General features: G+C 40.8%; 1 protein-coding gene across 1 annotated transcript in view; it reads right to left on the reverse strand.

Moving 5' to 3' along the window:
* The window catches only part of ANK3 (ankyrin 3), a 208,328-nt gene that overhangs the window by 35,083 nt on the left and 154,480 nt on the right, over positions 1-18,765 (reverse strand). Inside the window, 9 exon segments of the mRNA XM_037399071.1 lie at positions 3,958-4,039; positions 5,794-5,820; positions 6,324-6,446; positions 7,183-7,308; positions 7,888-8,116; positions 9,323-9,419; positions 9,992-10,199; positions 11,992-12,203; positions 18,289-18,443. Coding sequence (XP_037254968.1) covers positions 3,958-4,039; positions 5,794-5,820; positions 6,324-6,446; positions 7,183-7,308; positions 7,888-8,116; positions 9,323-9,419; positions 9,992-10,199; positions 11,992-12,203; positions 18,289-18,443 — 1,259 coding nt within the window.

The following is an 18,765-nucleotide window of genomic DNA, read 5'->3' on the forward strand; positions in this document are numbered from 1 at the left end:
TACGTCTGCTTTGCGCAACTATTAGAATTATCCTTTTAATAATTTCAGTTGTTGTTGTTCTGTTCAGATATTGAACCTATACAAAATATAAACTTGCATAAAAGGACATTAGATAGCTAATTTTTTTTTAAACCGCTCAGAACTATTTCATGCAGAACCCAAAATTCCTTTAAGTGACAGGCAATTGATGTGCAAACTGTGAAGCAACTGGAATAAATTCAAATCTGTATCTCCCATGCACAATTCGGATATGCTTCACACTCATAAAGCCAATAAGAGCAAGAGCTTTTCTGAGTCAATATTGTAAAAAAAATAATAAAATTAAAGAAAGAAAAGGAACTTTTGCATTTGTTTCTCATGCAATATTCCTTTTGTTTGGTAAAAACTAAAGTAAAACTTTACATGAAATGATTGTAAGAAGCATATGTCATACATGAAATATGGAAAGTATGATATATGATAAACGTGAGCAAGCAAAGCAACTGAATCAGTTTTTATTCATGCACAATATATCATGTCAAAACGAGCACATAGATTAATACATTTTGTATGCTATATTAAGCACAAATATGTAAACCTTACAAGATCATTTCACAAGAGGCCATTAAAAGAAGAGTACACTTTTTCTACAAGATGTAGTGTCTTGGTACCTTTTGAGGAGATTTCTTGTATCAGCTCAAAGACAGACCTGTTCAACTTTACATTTCTCAAAAGGTAACATTAGAAAAGCAGTCAAAGAACAATGTATTATGCAAAAACTTCCTGGCAAGGACAAACCTGTTAACTGTTAGCATCCCCCAGAACACTCAGCTTGCTTATAAGCATTTCGAACAAAATCATCACCAACGACATTTTGCATTACAGGAGGTACTCATGCCAGAAGACAGTATTTCTGGGAATCCCATTACAGCATACATATCCTCTGATACAGCAATAACATTCAGGGAGTTGACACTGAAAGTAACTTAGAGGGCTTTTTTTTCTTTGAAGTTGGAATTAGAAGTGGAGCTAAAATATCCAAACAACTTATTCAACATACCTTTCACTGGAGTTACACTAATAATTTGTCAAACCTGCTTGATCTGTCTTATAGACAGACAGTAACTTACAGTTACTGAAAATTAAGTTACAGTTAAGTTAGTTACAGTTAAGAAGCTTAACAAGGCTAATACTAAACTGTTAAACTCAAAGCACACGCACTGTTATAGAATAGTGAATATTCAGTATAACACAGGTCCATATCCTGCAAGGAGAAATGTGCTGGTCCTACAGAAGCCAATTGAAGCCCAGAAGGCAGCATGGATGGCTGATGATATTGCAGTATGAGAACATTTATGTTGAAGAGAGCTTGAATACTAGGCCTGACTGGCACAGCCTATGGCAAGAAACATTCATTTTTCCTTGCAATTTTATTTTTAAGCACAAATATGCTTCTCCCCCACCCCCCCCCACCCCCCGAAGAAAACATAGTGTACTTCATTAAATGAGCTAGACTTTTTTATGGAGATTAATTAGCAGCAGCTGCTAACATTCACCTAAAGTTCATACATTCCCAAGTCCACGAAACAAACCCCCAAATCATTCTGAAAATAAAATAACTTGTTCAGTGGTTTGTGTTTGGAAATGTCTTTACAGGGACCCCACTGTGCTGTGATGAGCCCGTCTATCACAACCAGCTAGTGAGGCAATCAAGCAAGCAGGCTCCTCTCTCTCTCCTGTTAAATCATGGATTCAGACATGTTTAGGATACTTCTTCTGTGCTCCTTATTGCATATGAGAAGAAGAACCAGTACAAAGAAAACTGAGTAATTTACCAGTGTGTGCAGTTATGACATAGCTCAAACAGCAGGGAACTGGGCAGTTTTACTATTTAGAAATAGCAAAGAAATCCCCACAACTGTGCAAGACTTTAGAGTGAGATAATATACTAAAGAGAGGTTTTATATAACAGCCTTTTTTGGCTACTGGACACTCTTGGCTTTAACAGTTTCCATCACTCTGCATCCAAGATTTTATCAGAAAACAGATGTTAGTTACTACCTTCCATGCACCAAACTACTGAAGGCACTGAATGAACCCATGCGTGCGGCCCCCGCTCAGCCTCGCTCCTCTTCAACTGCAAGGAAACAGCGGGCAGAGTAGGTGTAACACACCGCAGTGCTCCTGAGAGGACCTCACTCCTGGGAACAGCAGAACTCCTCGGTCCCTTTCCCTCAGTAGGGGTAAGAACAGGACGGCAGGGGGAATATCCCAGCTGCCTTGCTCTCTTCTGCACCAGCACTGGCAAGGGTACGGAGGTAAAAAGGTCTGTATGTGTGCATATGCACGCACACAGGAGCTTGGGTGAGTAAGAACACCTCCTGCTGCTACCAAAACTACGGGAGCCGTGCCATCAGATTCACTGGAAGTAGGTAGAGGTTCATCACTCAGATACAATCACTGGAGCAAACACCCTGCGGTGTAAAGCAGCCGCAGCAGCAGCCCTGGCTGTGTGCTGGGTAGCGTAAGCTCCCTGGAAGAGCTGCACCTCCAAGTCCACATCCTCCCCTAGCACCAGCACGGTGCAGGTGGTAGTGGCAGTTGCTGACTACATGCTATGTGCGGGCAGGAGATGGTGCTTAGGCTGATGGCCAAACGGCTGTCTACAGTCCTTCCTGGCAAACACAATCATTTTTGCATACCCCTTCTGAGCAGCTCACAGCCTTAAGTAGTAACCATTGTCAAAAGGGATGGAATAGTTAAAGAATGGTCAGGAACTTCTGCTGGTTTAATCCATCTTTTTTTTGAGTACAGCTCAAGTGGGTTTGCTTTTTCCCCCTCTAACTTTTAGCGAATGAGAGTTAATGGACCTTTGGTGAATAAGACCACTTTGGTTTTTTGGGGTTTTTTTGTTTTTTTTCCTAATGAGGCCTGAAAAACTAACTGTAAGCAATATACACAGATATCAAACTCCTTTCAAGCAACTTCCTTTTCCCTCTCTCTCAGTTCCCATCAAGCCTTTGATGATACCTTAACAGTCCATCAAGAGGTCTCAGCAGATCTGATAGCTTCTTCAGATATTATATGTTTGAAGTCTTCTTCCAGGCCTGAGAAGTGTAATATATTCTGGAGCACATCTGATCCAAAGAAGCCACAGATCTTATAGAATAATTAAACAGCAGCCATCCAGTGGGAACTCCCAAGACCTGAAAGTTTGTCTATGGGTTTTATGGAACTATATCAAAGGGTCTGTTGCAGGGTAGCAACTGAGAAGTCACGAGGGGGAAAAAAAGGCAAGAAAAAGCCTGGGAATGGGGGAACAGTAGCACTCAACCTCAGACAGGAGAGGTGAGGGAAGAAAAGCTAAGCCAAATAAATTATTGTATTTAACAGGGAAGGAAGGGAATGCCACAGGTCTGGTCAAGAGGAACATAAATTTAAGAGAAAGCAATGTGTGGTGCCAGGGAATAAAAAGCATCTGCAGGGAACAGAGGAAAAAGGGAAGGGGAGGAGAAAGAAGAGGGAAAATATAACATATGAGAGAGTCCATTTTGGCTAAGCATCTAAACATTTAAGCACTTATCTGAATGGCATTCTCCAGCCTTGCTGAACTTTTGCATAACATTCCCATCTACAGCAGCTTTCTCTGATCTTTCAAAGGGAAGAGGAACAGACTCTTTTTGAAAGCAATCCTCTTACTCTGGAGCTACAAGGCATTTTTAAAAATTACTATCTTTTTACTTAACTAACACGTCACTTGCCAGTCAGGATTCTTCAAGCTCTCACAACACAAGAGTTCACAGACCATCCAAGAGTTTTGGTTTAGATGGGTGGAATTTTTCTTTCTTTCTTTTTTTTTTTTTTCTTTTTTTTTTTTTTTTCCAGAGTGACACCAAATACAACGTTTATAGAAAAAATGTCTCTTCTTATGAAAAATCATACATATATGGCTTAGTATTTTTGGTAAGAGCAACTCACTCATTCCAGGCTCAGTCAGATAGCTGTAGCGCTTACGTAAAGCAAGGGAGACAAAGTTCTGGCGTCGGTCAGCTTTCTCCGTCTGCAACAAAACATAATACTATTTGGTGCCTTTAGTATCACTATCCCCCATTTGAAGAGAACAATCATCAACCTCAGCGTGATGGGCCACATTTTGCCGTACACATCCCCACAGGGGAGAACGGATGTCTCCGTTCAGCTTCGGGAAGGCATGCTGAAGCCAAATTTGGGCAAGCAGGGAAGGGAAGGGACAGAGCCGGTCTCCCATCCCCTCTGCCATGTAATGACTTTCAGGCACTGTGGAGCAGGGAGGGTGGCTACTGGAGGTGGCAGAAACCTGCTGTGGATGACTACCCTTCTGGAGCAAGCAGGGAAGAAATTGCAGCCCTAGAAGATGACCCCATGGGTTCATTCCTGCTTACAATGTCTCTGCTTACGAGGTAGAAGAGCTTAGACAGCAGATGTACCTCGTGATCCTGCCTTAAAGTATCTCAATACTATCCTATCCCGTTATCACTTTATAAAATGTTTCACACTACTAGAAATAGCATGATAGTATTCATTCTCTATAAAATAAACCATCTTTGGCTGGAAACAGGAGATCAACACAAAAGACTACAGATACAGACATAGAACATTTATAAGAATACAACTTAGACTATCAAATATTTCTCCCCGGATTAATTTTTCCTGAAAGCACATACACCACGATGTACACTGGCTTTAAAGTGAATACATTAAGGACAAAAAAGGCATGGGAGAGGATTTTTTTAATAGGCACAAAATGCAAAGATGCAGATTAGAAAGCAGACTAATATTGTTAACTAATAAATTGCATCATAAGTCGCTGCATTCAGTGACGTAGCTGCTGGTGCGAAGTCTTAAATATTAAAAGTCCTTTAGAGATCAGCTCACTGGATTATGTGGCTAAAACTATGGTTTGTTTAGAAAGAAAACTATTGTTATAGCTGTATAATAGCTCACTGGGAACAAAACCTGTGGAGACAAAGTGATGTGGTTGCTATTATTATCTTTTAACATGTAAGAAATGTTTTGGTTTGTTTTTTGATTTTTGGTTTTTATTATTATTTTAATCAGCAGGTGGCTACTGCTAGTTATTTGTCACCAGGAAGAGAAGAAAATTTTGCTGCTAGGTAAATCGGATACATATCTGTAGATTCTTTTAGAAAGTGATCTCATTTATAGCTACCTCTAATAAGTAAAATCCACTCAATTTCTTCACAATCTAATGTTGCAGTTTGCATCAAACAGTGGATTTTTAAACTGCAAGTGTCAAAGGTTTATTTGAAAATAGATTTGGGTATGATATTTAGAAATTGCCCTTGGCTATTTGGCTTTGTCAGAAGAGTCCAGTTTATTTTCAGGAGTAAAATATTATAGGCCACTACTGTGGCCTCAGCAGTATTTCTTTCCTTCTCAGAAATAGAAGTTACCAAAGCATTGGCAGTGTTACTCCAAGAGAAGAAATCATATCCACTAAAATATTCTTGATTTTGCCAAAAATGGACTTGGTCTGATATATATAATTATATCTTTTTTCAGAAGAAAACGAGTTAAATTTTACACTGCCATTATTCAATGCTTGGTTTAATTTCATAATATATAATCTTGTTTTTCCCACATTTGTGCACATCTACTGTTTTGCAACAGACTACCAAACGTCAAGGATATGGTTATTCTGTAGGTATCATTTCAATGCCATAGCTAAAAATAGTTGTTTGTTTTTTCTATAACATATTATTTTTCTTCACTAAATCTGAAGGAAATAAAAACAGAAGACAGTGTTTATATTACCTCATCATCTTGATCTGACTCTGTTTCCTTTTGGTCCCAAGATGCATTGCAGAGACAAGGAATATTATAATGGACAGCAGGGAAAAGAATATCAGGATATGAAAAGGACCAAATTGGGAGCACAAAATGCAAGCTGATTTATAAGGCAAAGCAAATCCAAAGTGTCAACACAAAAGAAAAAAAAAACCTTACATCCAATGCAAATCAACACGTGACATTACTGAAAGCATAAACCTATGACTTGCAGGCTGAAGCATGAGCTGTAAACAGAATCATAAAAAATATAGGAACTTGACACCACAGTAACGAGACTTTAAAAGCGTTCTACATACAGGAAACCAATAAAACATAAATTTAAAAAGCCTTTATCATATTCCAAAACATTCTCATTAATGGCATTTCATAGGGTTTCTTTATCACTAGCAGGAGAAAAAGAAAAAAAAAAAGGAAGAAAAAAAAGACAAAACCAAAGGAGCAAAAATAAAACCAAATCAACCCTAAGGAAAATGTTTACTTTTCCTAACAAATACCTTTTTGTGTGCTGGCAAGGTGATATTCAAATTGCAAACAGCTGTTTGTGGCAATCCTTTTGTAGTCTTTGGTTCTTTCAAAAATGATAAGCGACCACAAGGTTCCTGGCTGGTGTCTCTTACCTAGAAAAGAAATTTTAATACAGTGTAGTATATGTAGTAATTCAGACACCTAGAGGAAGTTTCGGCAGAGTATCTTGCCACAAGAAGCTATCTAATGGGTGAAGCTCAGGCTGAGCTCCAGCTCAGTAACAGTGAGGTGCTGAAGGAGAAAAGGTGTTACCATGAAAGAGTTAGGTCAGCCTGAAGCTCTCTGATGCTAAATCCATGCAGGACAAGATGTTGAGTGAGTCCAACCAGGCAGTTTCATACTGAGATATTACTGGCAGGTATTTTCTGCCCACCTTCATTTTTTTCTGTCATGTTTTGCACTTGCGCTCACCAAAATGCTTAAAAACTTCTTTTGCGCAGCAATAATAAGGCTAAGGAAAGTGAGCAGCCATCCATGGTAATTTAGAGATGACCGGTCTGAGCATGCTTTTTGGAGGCTGTTCTGCTGTACAGTATATTGAATGCATCTCCTTTACTTAGTCCCTGGGAAATAGTGATCTACTGATAGTATTTTGGAGGTCTAACTTGAGATACGGTTTTAATAAAAGGCTGTGAATCCATATCATGGGTATTGGGTCCCAGCTCTGCCGCCAGCTCTTTTATGGCTTCAGGCAAAGCACCCTCTCGTTATTCACATAGTAAACAACGACACATCCTTGGGGCAAGTTAGTACTATCAGGCTGAAAAAGTGTTATTACTGGTGGGGGGAAAAAAATCAGAATAATTATTTGGCTTGTTTTGCTTTTACCTTGATAGAGAATGGCAGTCTATTTTCTTTGAAAGCATAAAAATTAAAAACAAGCTGCTGTCCTCCTTTAGTCAAAGGGGCCAGATTTCCATAGCAATCAACGTAAATAGGTTTTCCTTCCAGAACCTATCAAAGCAATAAATAAAAGTCAATAAAACCTCTTTTCATAGTAGATCCATGCAAGTAAGTATGTCATGATTTCCCCCATCACAGTTCCCGAGTTTAGCACAAGTCCCCACTCAGATTAAATTCAACAACAAATTAGAAAATCACGTGTATTATGGCAAGGTATTATGAGCGCAGGCAGTTTGGGAAAGGGTGAGCTGCATGTGTGGCTTTTCTGGAGTACAAACGGATTGACTTCCTTCAGGAAACTGTGTGTTGGTGACTACGTATTCGCCACAAACCAGCCTTACTCATGACTGTGTGTCTGCAGGAGCAATGAGAAGGATTTCCAGGTCAGCCATCTGCAAAGCCCAACCAGGGCTACTTGACAGCAGTGCACGCAAAACCCACTGCAGACCATCCCAGGGATCCATTTGGAAACAGGTCCTCATGCTCTCCCTGCCTTGTCCTTTTCTGTCACAGCCTTGCTATGAACCTTTATCTAACTGGGCTTATAGTGGCTTTTGCACGACCTGTTGCCACTTGGATACCACATTGTCCATTTACAAGGAGGGAGTCAGCTGTGAGTAAGAAATGTACCTCAATGTCTTTGCTTCTTGCAACTTCTTCAAAGTTCTCTTGTTGCTCCAAAGTTTTGTCCACTTTGTCATCAGTCATGCAGAAGCAACGCAGATTGGATTCCACAGGGTCATTCATTTTAGCAAATATCACAAACTTTGCCATATAAGGAACACATATTAATTCTCTATAAAGCTGTGTTGCCAGCCCAACAGTCTCTAGTACTTGATGGCAGTCTGCGAGCCAAAATCTGAGTGGGAAAAAGCAAACCATTAAATCAACATTTCATTATGCTCAAATATTGCTTAAGCCTTTAAAGAGAAACCATGTCCTCTGATCCTTGGCCATTTTTCACGCATACTGTCCTTGCAGACTTCCCAAAGCGGTAATTTTCCTTCTACTGTCAGTGGAGCTTCAACCACCCAAAAATAGGAATACCTGGTAATGAAATGCTGATATACTTATTTGACCCCTCTCGCAGAGGTATCTCATAAAACTGTTTAAGCCTCATTTGAAGCCGAAGTGGGGAAACTGTATTTCTTGTGACCCCACAGCATGTATATGTGTTGATGCCTCACTGTACATTTGATTTGCTAAAACAACCTCCTTTATAACACATACATACAGCAAAACTGCATCTCCCACATAGGTTGAAACCAAATATGCCCTCAGTGAAGTACCCCAGAGATAGATGTTATACTGTTATTTTTTCATCTTATGATTGAGAGTTTGATGAAAATTTTGATACAAGTTATAAACATCTTAATTTCTTGTTTGTATGAGCCTTTTCCACAGTATTTCAACCCTGATCTATTTACTTCTTTCCAATATTCTTTTTATAAAGCTTTTTATAGGTGCAAATGTTATGTACTCAGTGATAAGCTCTTTAACTTGCATACCATGAATTTTCTCCACTAGGATTCAGGATTTGTACAGATCTTGTTGAATGCCACCAATCAGCATGTAAGTCCACTAGAGTTCATCAAAATTCATTTCAAACCATGATTTTTTGGCAAATGATATTTTTGTGAGAGTAATTTTACGTAGTTTTCAACTAAAAAGCCCACAGCCAGGAAATGAATGTTCTTAACTTTTTAAACGAATACAGTTTTATGAATCCCCCCAATATTTTTATTGAGTTAACATTTTAAGCTTTCCCTTTCTGTTACTGTTTGCAGAAAAATAAACCCCTGTGTGGCACCGCAGCCTTTAGAGAAATAGCATGTGTGATTGCCAGGAGACATCACTGCAGCAGCAAAGGCCAAGACAAAGCCACATGTAAAACCCTGGATGCGTGGGGTGCTGATACGTAGTGACAAAGAAGCATCTGGTCCCAATACCACTCCATCAGTCTTGCAAAAGACTTGCAGAAAGCCAAGAAACAACCCCACAACTATGCACTTTGTTAATCACGGGTAACTACTCCCTAGGTGCGTTTGGCAAGCTGTTACCATACCTGGCTGAAACATTGGTTGTGAATGAGACACAGTCATTTGAAAATGTCAGCGGAGTGGTGCCTGTGATATCCTCCCACTGCGCAGGTGAAGTACCTCCTATGTAAATATAAACGGTGGAGATTTTCTTTCAAACACCAAGCATATACAGACTGCATACAAGTATCTATCTTAAACTATTTTGCTTCACGCATAAAAAGAGAGCCTGATAATAATGTTCTCCAACAGCTGAGCTACATGATATATATTACATCACGTATCACACACCAGAAAATGATGCTGATGTAAGTCAAGTACACGCCTACAAGCCAATAGCAACTCTTCCCCTTTTATATCGGCTAGGACAGAATTATTTCTGCAAACTACTTTTACTGACAGCCATGTTTAATAACCAAGGTTGAAATTCTTCATACTGGCTAAATATAAAATAGCATTTATTATCTGTTGGCAGAGCTCTTTTACAATGGCGTGAGACCAGATCCAAAGCCCAGGGAATCAGCAGGAGCCTTTCAAATGACCTCAGCCAGCTTTGCTCAGAACTGATCTGAACCCTACTGGACGAGGCACACCAGTGTTCCCTTACTGGAAAGCACAAGTTGTACAGTTATGAGAGTGAGCACAGAGGCATTGCTGTCACAAAAACCTTTGCAAAGAGCATGACTTTCTCTAACCTGTAATGCTACATAAAAGTCGAAGGCTGGGTGTCATGTCTCCTTTGTACCCATTGGTTACACCTTCTCCCGACGGAGGCGGCACAGGGATTGTCATGGTTATTGGCTTATGAAATTTTCTTCTTCTTGGCTCCACAGTAACAATGGGACTGAAAGTTGCTTTGTTTCCAAGGATTTTTTTGACAATCTCCTCTGGAACCGGTTGAGCCTGTCAACACAGGGAAAGTATTTAAACTAGAGCTAAAAATTGGTTATAGACATGCAGAACTGTTTCCCAAAAGATAATTTAATTTTCCTTTCATTTTTCTGTAGAATTTTATTTCTTTTTTTCCCAGGCAGCCTTCTCCCATAGCTCTCAAGGGTGATCATTAGTACAATTCATGCTTAGTATTTTTTTTTAACGACCCACTTATGCTTTCCTAATAGCTATCTTGCAAAGCAAAACTATAAATCTCAGAAGGTTGCCTGCAGTTTTTGCTGAGTGTTTCAGGAATGTTTGGGTTTGTTTTGAATTTACAGTGATGGGTGATATTAAATACAATTTCAAAATGCAAAGAGGCCTATTTTGCACTTGAGAAGTGAGGACTAGGCACTCTGTCTAGAAGATGCTGAACAATTCTCGCATCTCTACCAAACACAAATCCATGCTCCTGAGGAACACTGTGTACTCTGAATTACCTCTGTACTCAGTGCTTCCTACGCTATTCCACTATTGATTATTAGGAAGGAAACATCTGTCTGGGTCAAATTCATACAGAATGCATTATGCTATGGAAGAGCTATAAGCCAATTCTACTTACAATCTTAGCTGCTATAAGCAGACTTTCTACCTCCATTTTGTGCCTTGAAAGGTTTTCTAACTTTATATGGGAAGAAAGAAGTAGCCAATATGGGAAGAAATGCTATAGAGTTTTTGTACTTTTTGTCATGTAAGACCTGAACCCAAAAGTGACAGACATGGGAAACAAAGTTTTGCACCCATTTCCCTGGGGATTGCTTTGTTTTGTTTTGTTTCAGTTTTTTAACTTTCAAGTCTGTTTCAATCAGGCTGACCTGTGACTTAACTGCACGCTGTATTGATACGCATAGAACATGTAGCTACATTGCAATCTCACCAGTCACAACAGTGCACATGGAGACATCATGTTTTCTTCACACTAGAAAGCTCTGGAAAGGCAGCTGTATAACCATAATAGCAGAGCTTCCATTTTCTCCAGATTAATCATTTTTAGATGTGAAATATCATTAACAGAAATGTTCCAGTCTGAATTCCAAGCACTGAAATTCAAACCAGCATCCCTATTTCGTGAACCCATCAGACTTGTAAAATTATTAAGTAATTTTAAGTGATAATTAACAGAACTCAAAGAAAAAGATACCTCCTAAAAAGCATTTCTCCACTTTCTGTGCAGTTTGCTCAAGGAGAGCTTAAGCTATTTGCTCTTCCCAGATTCCACCCATTGCTAGAAACACCTATGGTGAATGTCCTAAACTACAACAGATGTATACGGGAGGTCTTTGACCCAGCAACAGCTAGCAAACAGCTGATGAAATCCTTACCAAACACATTCTTATGGCAACGGGCAGCCCAGTGACACCAATCCCAAGCTGCTACTTTGCCACAGGAGGCTGGGACTACGCAGGGCTGTGCAACCACAGCCAACAGGAGGATGGCAGACAATATCACTGAGGCTGTGGTGGCTCCAGCTCTTTGCTTTTTTCTCCATTCTTAAGATGCTAAGCAATACTCAGGGTAATGATGAAAGGGGAGCTGGGCTTTTGCCACAGGGAGGAGGACTGTGCATCACCTGCACCGGGGGGCACTGAGAGGCCCAGAGCCTGCCTGAGCAGACACTTGCCAATTCAGATCTCAGGTGGGAATGCTTCCCACCTTGCCACCCACCACTAAGGGGCAGAGACTCCTTAGCTGAAAGCCTCATTCATTAAGATCAATGATGCACTTGTAGACGCTGCGAATGTGGACGCGAGGGTGCTTTTACCTGGAGCCCCACGCGGATTCTTTTGGTTAGAGCACCCTCAGGGAAGGATGCCTGGACACGCGGCACCGTCGTGCTGCTCAGCACCCCACCTTCTGGGCCGATTTGGTTACTCTCCTGCTTGATTCGTGAAACCACCGCAAAGTACTGAGGGAAATCTTTTGTGACGATCCTGCAGATTCGCTTCTTCTCTAGCTCCTCAACACTGTCCAGCTCTGGTGAGAGAAGGCAGTTAAAACATCCAGGCATTATCTGCCCAGGTTCGTACCAGACACATGTGTGAGTGTGAGGTTTTGAATATGCCTTGAAATGCTTATTATTTTACTTACTACAGGAGAAAAAAATATTCAGTGCTATTAATTATCAAGCTTTGGTTTGCTCTGTGAACTTTTGCATAAATCTTGACAACAAGGGCAAATGGCACGAGATGCACATATCTGCCAGGACACCGAAGCACCACTAGTGACTGCTAGTCACCCAAGCTACTAGCAGCTGCTGTGGGGTGTTAGGTTTGTCACACAGCATGGAAGTCCGAGGATGTCTGAAGGAGATGGTCAAGCTTCTTTCCTCTCTCATCTATATCTGGAATCACACAAGTGTACTGATCTTTCTGTGCACACCTTCAAGAGACAATTATTTCCAGCCTCTTCCCTCACATGGCTCCAACATACATTAAAACACGGGAAATCACAGTCAGCTCATGAAGTATCTAACTTCACGTCAAGTGTGCAATCCAGGGTTTGCCCAGCTAAGGCACTTAAGAAAGTTATTTCCCAAACTGGCATCCATATAATCCTGAGAGTTTATACTGAGACACTGAGCTCTCCAGTTTTGTGGATGTGACGGAGCTCTGTCTGCCAGCACTACCGTTGAAACCATAGCAAGGATCCCTTCCCACATCAGGCTTTCAGCCATTTGGTATCTGCCCCAAAGCAACTGCATCGTGCTCCTCAGTTCCTAGAGAAGAGAAACTTAACACATCCTCAGAGACAACTGGAACAGAAACAGGTTGTCAACAGTTAGTGCTCTTGACCACATTCCCAACTTCAAGGGTCACTAAGGCTTAGAAAAGTGCATGGAGTATCTACCCATATTAACTACATAGATGATGTAGACATATATGCACTGACAAAAACTTTGTGATATGTCACAAATACAACTAATTTGCAACTATATGTGTGTATATATATGCACTAGTGAAATCCCTGTGATATAAACATTATTCACAGAGATAATTACACAACTGTCATGCATTTCTCCTGTAATCTCTTACACTGACTTTTCAGCAATTGCAATGGGGTTTCACTCCAGCACTCCACACATTTCCACTCTATTTTCCTCCTTAATAAGAGCACCACATTCCTAAAGAAGAAAGTTTGTTCCTTGAAAGATGAAAATTCTATCAGATGCAGTAAGATGTGGTACCAAGACGAAAGACACCTGTAAAATTCTTTATGTGACTGAGACATTTTCCTCCTCTGAACATGTAAGTTTGTATATGAAGTTGCCCTCTAAGAGAAAAAAAAAGATGGTGAGCAATCAAACCACCTGACTGCCAGGAGAAACGCAGCATTAGCATGACAGAATTAATGAAACAGGGAAAACTAGTCCTGGGAGAGGTCACATTTCCTGAACACACTGAATGCATTTTACAAACAGAGCTATCATCATTACTATTTTCCTTGGTTGCTGACACTTCATTCCTGTGCAATGTGTTTCAATTAAAAACCTCTAAGGGTTTTTTGGTTGGTTGGTTGGGTTTTGTGTGGGGTTTTTTAACCACAGAGAAGTATGCTATACACCTCATCTTATAGACAGGGATGGCAAAGCAGAGAGATGTAAAGCAGGAAGGTTAGTGGCAGAATTGGGAAGTCTGCTGATGTCAGTGTCTCCCAGGATTTGTGCTAAAAGCCCGAAGAACCCCTATGGCCATTAAGTTTTAGTAAGTCAAGAGAAAAGTATTGTGAATACTCTGTGCATATGTCTTCCCCTGCCACCCAAGCGTATGGTACAATTATCCTAAGGTGGCTGTGGGAGTGATGGAGGAAAGGAGAGATGGAGGGAAGGAAAGGAGGGAGGAAAGGAAGATCACTCCTCCCCACCCTCTAGGCTGTGCTACCACATGAGCATTATGTTAAGGTTCCTGGACAGGAGAAGAGAAACCCAGCCACATCCTGCAAGGTCAGGGAGGACCTCTGACCCTTGGGATGGCTCAGCTCAAGGAAAGCAATCACACCAGATTTGTCAGGTGAGAGGCAGGTGTCAATCAAATTCATCACATGTCTAATAACTTTCTTTTTTCTTTCAGAAGGCAGAGCATTTTCTGACTGGAAACAGAGCAAGAGTCACAGAACACTTGCCTGCTTCATGAGCTTCAAGGCGTCTTTGTGTGATCTGGTACCTGATTTCCCTTACCAGGACCTTAGAAGAGTTTTGCTAGTGCTGAAAACGCAAAACTCATCTGTACTTAGCAGACTGAACAATGCTCTGCGTTTTGCAAGCCTCCGGCAGTACTGGCTAGAGCAGAGCTCACCTAGTCACTGTGCAGACTGAAAGGTGGGACAAGCACAGGACACCAGTTTCCCCCATACAGGAGATGTGCGCCCATTAAGAAATTGTTGCACTAGAAGTGGGGCACCCAGGAGGCAGTACTCACATGGAGAAAAGTACAGGAGGTGGATGGAGGCAGAAAGAGCACATGGTAAGGGACTGAAGGAGAAGCTGAGGGCAGTGAGACTTGTCTTAAAAATGCTAGTAACTAGACCCACCCTCTCAGCTTCAGTATTTCACATACATAACTAGGTGCTCCCAGTGCCATGAGGTCTCATTCTCAAATAAGTCAATGCCCTCTCTGTGTTCTTTTGCCTATTTTTGCACAGTCTCTAATCTTGCCATTCACAACACAAAGTTTAACAGCAATATGTTTAAAAACTTTTCTTGGAAATGTAGCAAAATCACTGCAGAGTGATTTATGGTGGTATTTTAAACTTCAAGAGTAAACAAGGTCACGCTCTGGTTTCATCTGTAGATTCAAAGAAGTAGTTATGCAAAAACTCCTGCTTCCCATCTGAAACCACACCATGCAGCTGCAAGCGTGTTGTAGCCACAAATATTTGCATTTCCTATTTGCAAATGGCTGTCAAAAGATTAGCTACCCCGGTGTGTGCATTTATGCCCACAATCTGTCTACAGGTACCTGTAAAGGGTGCAGGAACGTAAAAACCAAACACAAATTACATCTAAAAGGAGCCGGGCTGAAAAAGTAAGTTATTTACCAAACAGAGAGCTTCCTCCTAAGAAATAAATAAATAAATTTCAGTTGATTCAGGTTTAAATAAATGTAATACGGCCAACAGTTGTGAATTGCTACCCTTGTGTTTGGAACCTAACTCCTCTTCCTAGTAATGCCAGATTCCCTGTATTTCCTCAGCACTCTATCTGCCTAAGTACAGCATCTTTAGAATAAAAACTATTTAAGCAGAAACCTGACAGCACCAAAAAAACCCCCTGACTCTTTCCATCATGGTTCATTGTTCTTTGATGAGAATAAAAGCAAAGTTCTGCTATTATTTAATCCTTCGTTTAGTGCCCTGAAGCGTTGCCTCCTCTCTGGATTAATTTGAGCCTGCGATGAGGTTTTCCAGCAGATGGTGCTGCTTCCGGTAAAGAACCGGCAGGTTTTCAGCAGTCCGCTGGGAGGTCGAGGAGCAAAGATGTCCTCACTCTCATCCTCCCTAGCTACGTGGAAGAGCCAAACAAGAAAAACAAAACGGAGAAGCAAACTGCATCTTGATACGCTGAATTTTTAAAGGAGCTGGGAATAAAATTCTGATTGCCCTCCACCACTACAGATAGGTAAGAACTAGTGAATCACACAGGTCTGGCATGAAACAGACCAGCTGCTTTTAATGGAAAAATGGGCGCTCCTGCAGCATGTTATGGCATTTAGAGATGACTGCACAGATGAATTTCCTGGCAAAGACACACTAAACTTCTGGAAATGACTGACCATGTGGCTGCTTTTTACTTAAATTAAAAATTGCTTCTGCCTCCAGAGTTCATACCTGGAATAAAACTTCTTCCAAAATACTCCTTCAGAGCCAGGTATTTTGTAACAAACCACGTAAAGTTCAGATGAAAAAAGCCAACCCACTCTTAATTCTACAAATTTGTAAACTTATGTCATTGCTTGGAAGACCTTTTACACAGCAAAGGTGCCATTTAACTGGAGCAGAATTTTGTCAAGATCCTTGTACTATTTTAATGCAGGCTTGGTGGTTTTGGAGGGGCTTTTTTAGGTTTGTTTTCCTAACTAGAGAAGGGTTAATGAACTGAACAAAGAATCAGCACAATGCTCTGGGTGTGTCTGCAGTATTTTTTCTCCTTTCTCTCTCAGAAATGATTGCCTGGATTGGTAAAAGGCATTTCTGTGGCTTGGCTTTTAAGGTGTCAAATATTTTCATTCTAAGGGAATAGTACAGCGTCCATCATACTTTCTGTGATTCATCGGCTGTACATATACCCAGTAACCTCAAACTGCAGTTCCCCAGAAGGGAAGAGCCACCTGAAACCCTCAACAGATCAGAAAGTTGTATGCTGGCTCCAAATCGTGAAGCTTATTATTTTAGGCTCTAAGTATTGACAGCTTCGTGCCTACCTCTCTCAAAGTGTTTTTATTTGTTGACTTCTCTGTAAAATGTGAATTTATCCATATGGCACCTCTGGAGAGCTTTCATAAGTAATGCAAGTTGGAACACTTTAGAACAGTGTTTTTATGCCCAGATTTCCTATCCCAAAACTGAACTAAGCTCAGTTTGGAAAGCATATGAAGCAAACAAGCAAGCAGCTGATCGGTTCTAAATACCTCACCACTGACAAGGCACCAATATTTCGCCCAAATGCCAAACAATTACTTCCTATCCCATGCTAGTGCACAGAGGAGGAGGGTGTGGTGGTGAGATGTTTCTTTCAGAAAGGCTGCGCTACTGCCTTCAATCCTGAAGCAATTCTTCCCCAAGCAGTACTGTCCCGGGGCATGCTCACTTTTCTGCCTATTCCACTGCTTTTAGGTACCCTTCTCTGATAAGGTTTATTGCATTTTTCCAAACCCACTGATCCAACATTTGCAGTGTTTCTGCCCTACTGCTTGGTTGGTTCTATTATACATATTTCAAAATAAGTAGCTAGAATAGATCATACAACACACGCTGTCATTGCTCTGTATTTTTACAAGTTCATGTGCAGTTCAAGTACTTTGAAGTGAAAATACTACACAAGTCCAGGGAGCCCCTCAAAACAGCGCTACTCTCCTTCCCATGTTCTCAAAGCACGCCTTTTAATGAGGCTGCCTTCTTCAAACAAGAGGCCAAGATCAAAGGCAGAGCCTGCTCACAGATACCTCTCAACTGCCATCCATGGCCCGATGAATTGCCTCAAAAGTTTTTGCTGACAATGAAAGAACTGTCCTGCAGCTTGTACCCCGCCGCACTGTGACTTTCTGTAGGAGTTTATCCAGAGAAAATCCTGTGGATAAATCCATACAGAAAACCAAAGGCCAAACCACAAGCTATTTCATTCACACTCAGATGCAAAGAGTTCAAGCAAAGGTTTATTGGCACAAGTATTGAAAAACACTTGCTAAAAAAAGAAAGCAGTGGTGCCAAAGGATCACTGCAGCCCCAGCCTGGCTTTGCCCACAATGTGTCCGTGGGGACCATCTGTCACAGCAGCCTCTGATGAACTGTGTACAGCTGAGTCCTCTCATCTTAAGGGACTCTCACGTAACAGCAATGTCCAAGCAAAACAAGGGAGCCAGACTTCCCAGATGGGCATCAGGAAGGCAGGTTGTCTGTTTATGGGAGGCAACCTCTAACAATACCGTTTCAAAGAAGAATAGTGCAGGGGCTGAGCTCTGCATCTGTGGGAAAGCACAATATAACCGATATTTACACTTCGTTGTTGGTTTGGAATGACCTTCAGGTGGCCTTGCCCGAGCAGCAGAAACATGCTTACCTCCAGCTGGGATGTTATTCTCAACTTTATGCTGTAAAGCAACCGTGCAACTTTGCTTAAACTTGCCAAGACTTCAGACCAAAACTTACCACTCATTTCAGGACGTCTCCAGGCCACTGCTGAACAATTTCTCTTTACACTCTTTCCATTTGTTTAATACGTAACGCACACCATCTTCCCCAAAGTCAGATATCCCCTGCACTGTTTTACGTTAGGTTGCTTTAGTCTGCTCATGTTAGCAAGCCTGCACAAAGGTAAGGCTTGCTAAAGCTTTGAGAAAAATTTTACCTTCATCCATGCCATTGAGTATTTCAGTTAAGTCTTCATGTTTGCTGTCATACTGATGCTCCTTCCACGTTTCACCATTTTCACTTCGAAGTACGATTAGTTCTCTTTCCTTTCCTCGCATTGATCCAAAATGCGGGATTTCCACTATGACAGGGCTAGAGAAAAAAGGATTGTATTATTTTTAATCCTGTAACTCCTCACTGTCCTTAATTTCCTATGGGTGTTAAGTCCTTAAGAAAACTACAGTCATTTTAAATAGTTAGCACTATTATGGTAAAAATGTTTTTAAAATTGCCAAAGCTGCACAATCCTTTATAATTTAAACTGTAATTAATAGATAACTTGAAAATATTTATATATAGCTCTTTTTTAAATGGAAATCTTCTGAATCAGCTGCCTACATGAAAAAAATAGCAACAACTATTATACAGTGACAGTTAAGGAGAGTTCTCCCTGCTCATTTATTCCAGGATGTAG

Source organism: Falco rusticolus, chromosome 9 (assembly GCF_015220075.1).
Source record: "Falco rusticolus isolate bFalRus1 chromosome 9, bFalRus1.pri, whole genome shotgun sequence".
Classification (NCBI taxonomy): Eukaryota; Metazoa; Chordata; class Aves; order Falconiformes; family Falconidae; genus Falco; species Falco rusticolus.